Below are 13,337 nucleotides of genomic sequence, written 5' to 3' on the forward strand. Positions count from 1 at the left end.
CATCTTTTGAACTCGTTTGTTGTTGAAAACCCTAGGTCTTTTGGGTTTGAAATTGTTGTCTGAACACTTGACTCGATTGAAAGTTCTTGTTTCAGACTCTCTTTTCTCTATGTGACTTATCTGATTTTTACTATCTTTCTAACTCAACTTTTATCGAAAACCCTAACCTCTCAAAGGGTTTCCTCACCTGCTACTGTGAAACCTTTGCATGTTTCTGATAATCTATTTTCTTCCCTGTTGATTCAATGTGACTTGACCTACTTGATTACTATGTTTCGAATGTTTGCTTTACTACTGAACCCTAACTTATTTCTGCCACTACTACATGTTTGTGATTATCTCTTTTGCCAATGTGTTTGGCCTCACATGTCTGATGACCCTGTTTACTTTATTTATATGCTGAAGCCTCCTCTTTGATTGATCTTGGTCTTGTGACTGATTTTTAAAGTTTCCCTTTTATGAACCTTGATTTCACTCGCCCGTTCAAAATTGATTGATTCTTTTCCCTTTACTGTAACATTTACCTTGCTGAATCTATTTCCAGAATAAACATATTTCTATACTTAGACTCGATTGCTTAATTTATGTTTTTACTACTTCTTTTATGGAAATAATCAGTCTGTCTCTAAACTGATTTCTTTCCTTATTTGAATCCATTACTACCCATTAAACAGCGATTCCTTAATTAAAGGGGAATCACTCGGTTAATTAATTCTGACTTGTGATTGTTTCCATGTTTGTGGTAGAACTTTACTTATTACTTTATTCCTTACCTGTTTTCAAAAGCTATAAATATCATGCACCTTTTTTTCTTTCAAACATATGAAACACTTGAGTTCAGAACATACACTTCACTCAAAACTCTCTCTCTTTTCTCTGTTACTACTTGTGTTGTTGCCTTACCTATCCGGCTCAAAGCCAAGGCTAGGCTGTGGGAAATTTGCTTACTTTTCTTTCTGCATTTGCTTCTTTACTGGTATGTTCTAATTAATTTTCCAGCATCAACAACAACATGTTTCTTTACTATTTTCTTCACTCTTTCCTGTTTCCTGCTTATGTTTAGTCAAGTTACATTACCAAGCATGCTGTAATCTGCCCCTTTCCCTTTTGAATTAATGTTGTTCCTTATGTATGAACTCTATCAGTCACTTATTATGACTTATGAATCCCAAACCCCCATGTCCCCTATGTGTTTATATTCTTTGGTTGGTTTGAGGGCATGTCAGCATTAGACATTGTTGTGCATGACCCAAACCTGACCCTCCCTGGGGTCATATGCTTTATATACCCTCTATGTGTTGTATTCTCTGGCTAGTTTATGGGCATGCCAGCACCATCTATTGTTGTGCATGTCCAAAACCTGACCCCATCCTAGGGTCATATGCTCCCTGTAATGAATTCCCAAACTCCTGACCCCTTGTATAAAAATGTTGATTCTGTGTAGTGTTAGCTTCACTACTACTATTTCAAGCTACCCTTACCCCTTACTATTCTCAACTCAGTTAAATCTCTGTTTCTACACTTCCACTATACTCTTAGACTTAGGTTCTGCCCCTCTTGTGTGAGCCTTGCCTTGGGACCCGTGAGCTCCCTCTGAACTTGGACACATAAGGGCTGGCCCTTCTACACTGCACTCATCTCTATCTGATTTTGCAAACTTAGGTGTAAGCATTGCCCGGGGTCCCTTGAGACCCATAGGGAACTTTGACACACTCAAGTCAGAGAAACCTTTGGAACAAATAGCATTTGAGGTGGTTTATTCCATAACTCAGAGAGAAAGTCAAGAATCGGGCTTCCTCTGGTTGTAACTTCTTCTTTTATACTTTTCTGATGTAATTCATCATTCAGTTTGTAATAATGTATAATGAACATTGGGGTTAGCTAGTGAAAAGGGTTGGGTAATTGTGCATGCTTAAAGGTAGATATCATGCCTATAAGATCTGTTGTTTTAAATTCTGCATGTTTAACTCTGCATTTACATGTCATGCCTATAAGATCTGTTGTTTTAAATTCTGCACGTTTAACTCTGCATTTAGATATCATGCCTATAAGATCTGTGTTCTTTAAAATTTTGCATGTTCTACATCTAGAGAATATGCCTATAGGACCTGTTTTCTGCATTTAGAGAACCTGTCTATAGGACTGGTTTAAATTCTGCATGTCTAACTCTACATTTAGATAACATGCCTATAGGGTTTGTCTTCAATTCTGCATGTTTATTACCACACTTAGACACCATGTTCTTAGGATCTAAGTGGTTACAATCCGACATCATTAAAATCAGTACCTTTATAGAAATCATACATATAGGAATTTCAAGTAAATACTGCCTGCTTCATTTCACGTTCGACTAGATATCATGTCTATAGGAATTAAAATTAGCAATAATAGATATCCCGCCTACAGGATCTGAAACCAGTCTAGTTTAAAATCAGCGTAACTCGTATTGTTCTGAATTAGTTTTAAAACAGCCTTACTCTTTTATTTAACGCGGTTTAGAAAGCATATCTATAGTATCTCAAGTCGTTTGTTTTAGAGTTGTTACTGCTTTGCCACATTCTGAGTCAGTAATAGGTATCATATTTATAGGATCTCACCCAAACACTTAGGCAACCCTTAGGTGATAACAACCAATAAAATCTGAACCCGCTTGTGTTAATCAGTAATTGCTACAACCAGCAGGCAGACCTGATTCGAACTTCTTATCTGAGTTATGTAATAAACTGGTCTGCCTCAACAATTAAAATTCTCCTTGCCTTAGTACTTTAAATTCAGACCCTAACTGTGTTTAAGTCATGCTATTTATGTGCTTTGTTTGAGGAGGTATACATGAGCCTTTTAGTTGTTTACATGTTTCTCCTAATATGCAGTCCTATGTGTTTTTGTATGTCGCCTTAGATTTTTCACCTTTTGAAACCTAAAAGTCAGCCTAATATCCCTCCTCTTTAACAATAGTAGTCCTAAGTACCTGCGGGACCGATAGGAGTGGGATGGGCAATAGCATGCAATAGTGGTCGAGATCAATCCGCGCTTTAATACCTCGACGGGGTGGGAATGGCAGATATGGATATGATGACCGATGCATTAATACCACGTGTATCCCTTATTCTGAAGAATGTCATACCGGGTATCGCATTGATGTGATCCATATTATAAATAAACCCAGGACCTCCCCTCCCCTCTCCTCTCCTTTCCTTTTATATTCCCAAGTATCTGTGAAAATGTGACTCATTTTTCCAAAGTTCGCCTTTAATTGTTCTTTCAAACTCTTACGTGTTTAAACCTAAATCTCCTACTATTTGAGCCTATATTTGTCTATTTGCTAATTGTACAAATTCACAAAACTATCTGGCCGGGAACCATACTAGTGGATCCTGGGGGATGTCTAACACCTTCTTCTTAGGATAATTTCAAGCTCTTACCCTATCTTTGGTTATCAAGCAAACTTAGAAATGAACCCTATAGGTGTCCTAATGCACCTTAAATCATTAGGTGGCGACTCTTCAAATGCAAAACCCAGTTCTCAAAAGGAATGAGTTGTCCTACACCCAGAATGTCACAAACCCGATTTTCCGATGCAAAGAGGGAAAAAGGGGGCGCGACAGCATGGCGACTCTGCTGGGGATGTTAGGTTGCACGCCGCAACAATAATATAATTGGATTGGGTTCACGCTGCAACAGTGATATATGGATCGGGTTACACGCCGCAACAGTGGTGTTATATTTTGGGATCGGGTTGTGCGCCGCAACAATTGATAATACAAAGTGGTTGTGGATTGGTTACGAGTTCCTTATTATTTGCTGTAAATTCTAGGTTGTCTATGCCTTTCTTTTAATTTATTGTTGGTATTGATATTCCCCCGCAGCATGTACCCCCTCCCATCTTTAATTGTTTATTCCTGTTTTATTTTCCGCTGCATATTATATAACTGCACATGTTTATTTGGTAGTCTTGTCCTAGTCTCGTCACTACTTCGTCGGGGTTAGGCCAGACACTTACTAGCACATGGGGTCGGTTGTGCTGATACTACACTCTGCACTATGTGCAGATCCCCGAGCGGCAGGTTTTGGACCGTAGCATTGGGTGGCTGCCTTCAGTCCAGTTAGAGATCCCGAGTTAGTCCTGCAGGCCCCGCGTTCTCTTCTATATTTATATGTATTCTGTTTTCATTTACTTCAGAGACAGATTGTACCTTTCTTTCTAGACATTTGTATGTAGTATTCGTAGTTGGTCTGTGATATTGTGACATCGGATTCCGGGTAGAGATATATGTTGGTACTATCGTATTGGTTTTGGCTAAGTTATCAGATTAAGTCTTCCGCATGTGTTTATTTATCGTTAATATTTCATTGCCAATCGCATGTTAATTTAAATTATTAAAAAGGCTAAATAAAAGAGTTAGTGATTCTATATTACACGGCTTGCCTAACTTTCACGAGTATGCGCCATCACAATTCCCGATGGTTAGAAATCCGGGTCGTGACAAATATACACAAAAAATAAGATCCTACAACATGAATTTCTAAACAAGCAGAACCCTTTGAGCAAAAGAATTAAATAAGTAAAAGAGGAGTCGGATTCACCTTCCACGAGGCAGTAAACGAGGCTTGGGTGATGGCTAATTGCTTGGTCTGAGCTATTGAACAGTGGGCTTTGACTAATCTTAATGGGATAAATCAATTGAAAGAGATCTGGTGGATTACTAATGGACTGGTTAGAGTGACATCTGGGCTAGATTTTCATGGTCTTTTTTTTTTTTTTTTTTAAAAATTAACTTAAATCGGCTTCCATGTCTCTCAATAAAAATACTTGAGCATATATAATAATACATATTAAACTAAGTGATTAACTCAATAATAGTCATAATGAAAGTATTAACAGTGATAGTAATAGTAGTAATTACTCCAATAGTTATAATTATAATAATGGTTGTAATAATAATCATAAATAATTAAGAAACTGAGTCTTAGATTATTAATAACTAGGGAGCATCAGAAAATTAATCAAAAGAAAAGTAGGATAAAATTGGATATCAGCATTACTCATATGTCCTAATTGATCTCATGATTTTAGTACAAATTATCATAACTTTGAAAAAATAGTTCACTAATCCTAACTGATCGCCACAAGGTGTGATGGACGGATCGTCATAACTTTTACATATAAAAGTTTTACCAACATGTTTTTATTTAAAATTGATTAAAATAAACTCCAAATACTTCAAAGTTGATATTCAACTTTCTATTATCAATTTCAGTATTTTCATTGGTTAGGACAAGAGGGGTTGCTCTGATGGTAAGCAACCTTCACTTCCAATCAAGAGGTTGTGAGTTCGAGTCACCCCAAGAGTAAAGTGAGGAGTTTTTGGAGGGAAGGATGCCGAAGGTCTATTTGAAAACAACCTCTCCACCCCAGGGTAGGGGTAAGATCTGCGTACACACTACTCTCCCCAGACCCCACTAGTAGAATTATACTGGATCGTTGTTGTTGTGTTTTTCATTGGTTACATTCAACCCAAAACGAAAATAATAGATCTACTTCTTCTTCGTCATATTTTTCAAGTTCACTAAAATCCAACAATGATTATCTTTAAATTTTCTCAACCAAACCAACATAAATCATTAAGGATAGATAATATAAGCACAATAAAACATTACCCGCTCAATTTCAACCACAAGCAATAACTTTTAAATTTTCTACGCACATAATTCATTCTTTTCGATTTTAAGATAATATAATTGCTCTTTAGCCCACAGAAACAATTTATTAGCAAAACTTGGAAAAGAGGAGTTCTTCGCATGAAACACTCGAGTAAAAATGAGGACTTATTCACGAACTTACAAAAGTTCAGGGTCATTTGCTCAATTTCTTCTTTCGTACGTGACCACTCCACACATAACAGCTATATCGATGTGCAAGACTTGCAAAAGTTTTGTCCTTCATTGCAATTATGAGACCTTCTCCGTATTAGGGTTTTCTCTGTAAACGCTATATATACAGTAGTAAGCCTATCTGAAATAAGCACCAGTCCACCAATGCCACCCCACTTCACTTGGCTGCTGCCGTTTCTTCTCCTTTGCTCCGCCTGAGCAACCTATCTGCTAAGTTTGCTCGTCTTCAGATTTTGATGTTGTTGGTAACTAGTTTTCCTCTTGTTCTTTATTTAGTCTTTCTGTATTTCCCCTAATTTTATATTTTTCGAATAATATTAGGTGACTAGACGAATAGAGTTTAAGAAAATCAGCTCGTACAGTTGATTTTTTCAACTAAATATATGCAAAATGAATTATATTTGTGATATTACTATATGATTTTGATTGTAATGTAAAAAAATGGCTTCACAAAAGAGTCAGCAGCAAGTACCAGTTAATGGTAACCCGTCTGCCGCATGAAGCCTAAATAAACCAATTTCCAAAATGAAGACCCATGAGAATCATTGTTTTCTCATGACACAATATTTTTTGGTATATACTAAATTTATATTCAGAAATTTCTATATAATTTAGATTGTTGGAGGAGATACAGGCATTTCTCAGACAACGGGGGTTTATTTATTTCTATAAAAAACTACCTTTTGCACGGTGCCTATAAAAAGCTGCTTATCACGATTGGAGGGTGTTCTGCTTTTTGCTAAGCATTCCTTCAAATTAATAGTAGCCAAATTATTTGTGTTAATTTTCCTCCATTATTTGGCGATGATGAGTTGCTAACACGTAAGAAGATCTAATTTAAGCTTGGATCAGCTTGGATCTTCGATGAAATTCACTTGTTACGCTTGGCTTCTGAGCTTTATCTATTAAAATTGTTATTTTTTTAGTCTGAGTTACAAAACCTGATGATAAAAGCAGGGATCAATTGACTTTATTTGTGAATTGGTCTCTCGTAAACGTCAGGGAAATCGGAATTGCATTGTTATTGGGTGAACCACTTGACCCCTCATGATGGAATGGTTCAGTAAACGATGATACATATTTTTCTGTTAGACACATTTACATTGAATAATAATTTTAGGATGATAGTGTGCAGCAATTTCCAGTTTTCCTGAAGTAATGAAGTCTTAGAGGAATGTTGACATCCTGGCGTGAGATATGAATCTTCTATGAATTCCAATTCCAAGTGTGATTACTTGCTTAAAATTTCTGCAGAAAATACTAATTGGCTTTGCGATGTGATTTTTCTAATCCTAGGCACTCTTCAAGGATATGTTATTGTGATAAAGTTAAACAGAAAAATAGCTCTAAAAAGAAAGAAAAAAGAAATCTGTTATGAATATATAAGTAGGTAATGAGAATAATAAAGAATGAGCCAAGAATAAAGATTTTCGTATAAGAATTAATTTGCTCATATAAATAAATTTGGTAATAGCAATCAAAAATCAAGCACAAATGGGAATAATGGTGAAAGCAATTACTCCCTCCGTTAGTGGTCTTAAGTTAGTCAAAAATGGGTTAGTGTATTTGTGTGGTTATAAAAATTTCTCATTAAGGTTAGAATTATAAGTTTAATTAAATTGTTTCCAAATTTGAAAAGGTATCCTTCTTTTTTGAATGGATCAAAAAGAAAATAAGGTTTACATAAGTTGGAAGGAGTATTAATTATATCATTAGTGTACATTGTACAGAATAATTATTGCAATTTGAGTTAAATTTTATTACAGATTTTTAATCATTTCTTATTTATATGCTTGTAAGTTGTAATGAATGTTGGATTATGGTTTAAAAATAGGGTATACAAACCTAGATAGTTCAATTGTTTAATTCACTTTGTTGAATAAGAGTAAGGTTCAACTTATATACGTTCCCTTGAAAATATTCATGAAACATTCAAACATCAAATTTTATATAGGCTAAAGAGAGTACTTAAAGCACTAAATGATATCTATCACAAAAAAATGGAATCAATATGTCTAATAAATTGGTGAAAGGATTGTTCTCAGATTTTAAATGAACTTATGTTACCATTTAGAGTAAAATATAATATATCCCCAAGTTCGGATTAATTATCCCAGCATTAAATAATCCCAAATGGGACTCAGATAATGATCAATTGCACCATCAAGTTGAATTTCTACTTATATTGGAACTCTATAAACACAATTTCATCACCAATCCTTCTTAGATCATCATTAATGGTAATGTCACAGCTTCACATTAACTTGATAATGCTAAAATAAACATAAGCACACTAATTTAGCTTCTAAATTAGTTACTGTAGTATTGTAGCAATCAAAGTGGGATTACAATCGTTTATGGCTGGTGGTCTTACAATAGATGTAAAATAGTGATAGGTTAAAGTGATAAAAATGAATGTGATGGTTTTGCGTGTGTTGTCTACGAGTATTGACGGGGGATGAAGTGGCGGTGCAGTAAAGGTGATCTTCAGTGGTATTTTTTGATAGTGCAGAGAATCGGTTATTATAGTGGATACAGAGAATTGTTTGATGTTGGCCGAGAAAAATGAAAGGAATTTTTACCAAAGGTTAATATTTTATTTATTTTAAATAAATATTATTTTAAAAAATTATATTCTATAGATACCTTTTAATGTTTATAATAAATATTTAATTTTGGTTACCTCCTATTCCTAAACCACTAAATACGCTATTCAGTTACGCTATTTTTTCCCCCTCTATTTTGATATATGCTATTCTCTTTTTCCATTCGCTGAAAACACGATGTTTAATCTCAAAATTCCACCCACATCACCTACCATTAGTTTACTAAATATATTTTTCAGGTACCTAACCCCACATGCGGTGGTAACAGCTGCGACTTCAACCTAACCTACGTCTTCTCTAGCATAGAAGCAAGTCTCTCACAAGACACTTTGACACTCTCCACTTACGCCATGCCTTCATATACCTTTGGTTGTGTACATAAGGTCATCGGCCGCTCCACTCCACCCTAGGGGCTATTAGGTTTGGGCCGAGGCCCATTGCAGTTTGGAACTCAAGGACGATGCCTTATTGGATGGCTTGCAAGAAGACATATTTGATTAGATTCGACGGATGACTATGTTCTTGTAGCGGCTAAATCTGTTAACTACTATGTACAGTTTGGTGAGTAGAGATGTTAATAAGGGAGTTTGCGCTTGTGACTGGACTCAAATGTGTTGGTAACGATGCTGATTTTGAGTTCAGTGAAAAAGTTCCTAACCGGCTTATTGAGACTTACTTTGGAGGTGCCAATCTTGTCAAGAAGAAACATTTGATTAAATGTTTTGCTGACAAGAATTGGGGTCACGACAACGATGGTGATGCCTTGAAGATAGCTTTGTTGTATTTCATACACACCTTTATTTTTTTATCCGAGAAGAACAACACAACCATACCAAGGCTACATTTTGACTTGGCCGAGATTGGGCGCTATTCTGAATATCCATGGGGTTTAAAAGCATTTGAAACACTGACAAAATCTATTGGCAAGAAGATGGATACTTAGAAGAAGTATTACTGGATAGTTGGGATGCCCCTAGCTATGCAAGTGTGGTTTTATGAGTGTTGTTCAAATGTTGATCCCAAAATTGCACTCCAAGTTGATAACGTGGTCCCCAGAATACTCAATTGGAGAACCACCGAAAATCAACCAAACTTTGCTTATCTGATGAACAACATGTTCAATGACAAGGGAAACATGGTAATATATAATTTGTCTCGTGTCTAGTTTACTAATCATTAATGCTGCATACAGTTGCATACAGTTGCTACATACAGCTGAATACAGTTGCTGCTGCCTTCATTAGTACTGCTGCATATTTGGTTAATTGAAACTTCAATACAGTTGTTGCTGCCTTCATTAATACAATTGAATATAGTTGCATATAATTTACTAATCATTACTACTGCCTTCATTTGAGTACAAATTACATTTTGATTCCAGATTTGCATACATCCATTGTAGTAAGACTTTGATTATATTTCGTTTTTCAGATTATTTACAAGGACATCCATCCAAATGATATAGAGCTTGCCGTTATTCAGATTCCTCTAGTAGACGTTGCTGTTGAGAATAATCCTACTCCTACTCACTCAGACAAGTCGGCAGAGGATTCATATGACTTTTCTCCTACACCTGATATCCAGTGTAAGAAGAAACATGATGCAAGTGTTGGTCCATCTTCATCACCGCCCCATAAAAAGCGCAAGGAACAGAATATTCATCCCTCAAATACAGCTCCAGTTGGTGTATCTGAAATTGCACAAAATATTTTGCATCACAATCAACTGGCAGATTTAAAAAATGATGAAGTATCTTCTTTGAGGAAAGACCTAAATTCATTCAAAGAATACGTGAGTTTTTTATCACATTAAACATTACAATTTAGTGCTTAACATTCGTATGTGTACAAATGCACCTTTATAATTATTTCTGTCTTGCTAAGGTTGTGGGCGAGTTCAAGTCTCTGAGATCATTAATCAATGATAACTTTAAGATGCTTGCTGACCATCTTCAACACAATCAGCAAAAAGAAAGCTTACACCAGAGAAAGAAAACCACAGGAAGACGTGATGATGGTATTGAAATGCCATATGAAGCCAACTTGCAAGATATTCCAAAACGTCACAGACAGATTGATACACTAGTCGGCGATAATATTAAGGTTTAACATTTTTAACCTCTTTAGTACATGTTTATATCTCCTGTTTGCTCTTGTTAGGATTAATCATATATAAAACAATTTTATAACATTGTGAAATACAAGTATATATAGAATAATTCAGTATTTTTAATTATCTTAATCCTATATGTATTTGTATTTTCCTGACTTTATTTCTACATAATTATTGTGCTCTTCGCATGTTGTACATACATAACTATATGCATCTATATTTCTGTTGTAATGTATTTATATATATTACAACATGATATTTGTATTCATTTAAGCTTCCTCTATATAGTAATGTTATAACTTCCAGTTAGACGCATTTACATTCTGCCCAGAATATATAATGTAGTTAAATGTATTCAGATGTATTCTTAAGGAGATTTATTGAACATACTTCTAACATGTATTCATATGTATTCTTAAGACATGTATTCTGATGTATTCACTGAACATAATTCTAACAATGATGCATACGACTAACATAATGCAGTGGTTAATGCTCTTTGTGTGTAGTCAAGAGTGTTGGGGAATACTACATCAGAGGTGTCGTACAACACACCACATATAGACCAAGAGGGTGTATCTACAGATTACTATGTATCTCAATTTGAGCTGGACGACAAGTTTCTTCCCAGTCAAATTCCAGAAACTAGAATTGTGATACACAACAGTGCAAAAAAAGTTGCATCAACCCCATTACCATCTCATAAGAATCGGCGACCAAGTAAATAGTTTTCTTCCCTTACGAGTCTAACTTCGACTCCGTATGTTAGTGTTTTATAAACTAATTATCTATTTCCCCATGGTTTTTATAATTAAAATTCTCTATACATGAATTCAATGAACAACAGGTACTTCAGTAAAGTTGACCCCCATTTTTGAAAAAAGACACCCATTTGAGGATGATTCAATAACGGGGCCGCACCCTACATTAATCATTTAGGAATACGACAAATGGGTTCGTGATGGTCTTCTTGTTAGACATGAGCAGAAGTGAGTTTTTTCCCGGTATGTCTATTACGTATTTATATTTTTAAAAATGGATATAACGTTTTTATATCATACTTGTAGAAGTAATTTGGAAGACCATTACAAGAAGAACAAGTCAACACTTCATATACCATTGGATTTTGAAGTTGATCAAGTCAATTAAAAAAATTGATTTTACCTTCTATTGTTTGACAGTAAACTATGGGATGACAATGTAAGTTTTACCCCTTCCAACTCCACTATAATTCATTTCTTTAGTATTGGTTTGTCTTATTGTATAATTCAAAAATTGAGTTCTAACCCAAATTTATCTTACATTACTTTGATGTACTTAATTGTATGCAGATGTTACTAATAAATCTGTTGTATTTAATTGTATTTAGATGTATTTTAACAACTTTTATTAGCTTAAAATGCAATATGTTTTTAACTGAATCTGTATGATGTATTTAATGGCATCATTATTCCTTAATAACTACCATATTTTAATGTATTCTAATGTATTTTCAAAGTTATTAGTAGTTGTAAGTAACAGATGTATTACAGTACTATGTATTTAATTGACTCATTAGTTTTGAACAACAGCATGTATTTAAATGTATTCAGATGTATTTTAACATTAATGAGTAGTTGTAAATATCAGATGTATTTAACTAAATCTCTATGATGTATTTAATTGCCTCTTTATTCTTGAATATCTGATGTAATTCAGTGTATTCAGATGTATTAATCTATAATCTGTGTGATGTATTTAACTGAGTTTTCACTTGTCATATTCTTTTTTTTCTTAGTTTGATTAATTGGACTAACACATGTAATTAAATTTGTGTATAACATATTGACGACATATTCTACTATCTCGGAAAGAAGGGAAAGTACAACCAAACAAGCAACTTCAAGTATACAACTGTTGATTGTATATTCAAGACAAGAATCGTTGAAATCTTCGCCAGATATGCTGATACAGAAAGTAATGCTAATGTAGCCAAGAAGAGGATGTGGTATGTGAGTACATAAGGGGCTATAGATTGCTAGCTAATGTAGCTTGGCATAGTTTTGACAATGTCTTCATTCTAGTCAACTTGAAGGACAAACTACACTGGATATTTGTCACGACCCTATATTCGGACCCGGTCGTGATGTCGCCTTTCGTGCAGACAAGGCCAACCAACTAGTCCCAATTAAATTTTAAAACAGTTAAACATCTATAAACAGTCTAAGCATGAGTAAATAAGCCAAAGACTAAGCAAAAGATTTTATAATGTGCGGAATACAGACCAAACACAACCCGACATGGGGGTGTCACAAGTCACGAGCATCTACTAAAGTCTAATAAACAACCAAGTTCTGAAACAGGCTAAATGGAGTCCAAGGACATCAAGAGGGAGAAAAGCAGTGTTGCGAATGCTGGTAGCTATCTTGCTAAACTCCGATAACTCTGCCTCCGATCAGCTAATACCCGCTACCGGATTCAGAAATACCTAAATCTGCACACAAGGTACAGGGAGTAAAGTGAGTACTCCAACTCATTGAGTAATAATCATAACTAAAGTCCGAATGGTAAGAAATCACGAAAAGTGTATCAACATGCTGTATAGAAGCAGTACAAAAATCAGTAAGAAAGCAATAAAGCTGAAAAATTTCTTAAAATATCTTAGCTCAGTTTAAACTTCTTTGAAAATGATTTTTCAACAGTTACGCAAATGAATGCCAAACAATTAGTGTAGATCAGCGCAGAAAA

At 34.9% G+C, this 13,337-nt stretch overlaps 1 protein-coding gene and 2 non-coding genes across 4 annotated transcripts; all 3 read left to right on the forward strand.

Annotated features, from left to right (window-relative positions):
• The first annotated feature begins 5,768 nt into the window (after positions 1-5,768).
• Positions 5,769-12,295, forward strand: LOC107799798 (uncharacterized). 2 transcript variants are annotated; one of them, XM_075250852.1, is made up of 7 exons: positions 5,769-6,137; positions 8,738-9,636; positions 9,930-10,289; positions 10,382-10,600; positions 11,120-11,330; positions 11,458-11,599; positions 11,678-12,295. In XM_075250852.1, exons 2-6 carry the CDS (start codon positions 9,466-9,468, stop codon positions 11,547-11,549), a joined length of 1,053 nt encoding a protein of 350 aa, XP_075106953.1. In that variant the 5' UTR covers positions 5,769-6,137; positions 8,738-9,465; the 3' UTR covers positions 11,550-11,599; positions 11,678-12,295. The 2 variants fall into 2 exon arrangements, with proteins under 2 accessions (XP_075106953.1, XP_016478432.2); XM_016622946.2 differs by lacking the exon at positions 8,738-9,636.
• Positions 6,691-6,792, forward strand: LOC142165277 (small nucleolar RNA R24). The gene has a single exon (XR_012696138.1). It is a non-coding gene; the product is annotated as a small nucleolar RNA R24 (small nucleolar RNA).
• On the forward strand, positions 6,840-6,973 carry LOC142165343 (small nucleolar RNA snoR74). The gene has a single exon (XR_012696158.1). It is a non-coding gene; the product is annotated as a small nucleolar RNA snoR74 (small nucleolar RNA).
• Positions 12,296-13,337: the final 1,042 nt, after the last annotated feature.

The sequence above is a fragment of the Nicotiana tabacum genome, chromosome 1 (genome assembly GCF_000715075.1).
Source record: "Nicotiana tabacum cultivar K326 chromosome 1, ASM71507v2, whole genome shotgun sequence".
Classification (NCBI taxonomy): Eukaryota; Viridiplantae; Streptophyta; class Magnoliopsida; order Solanales; family Solanaceae; genus Nicotiana; species Nicotiana tabacum.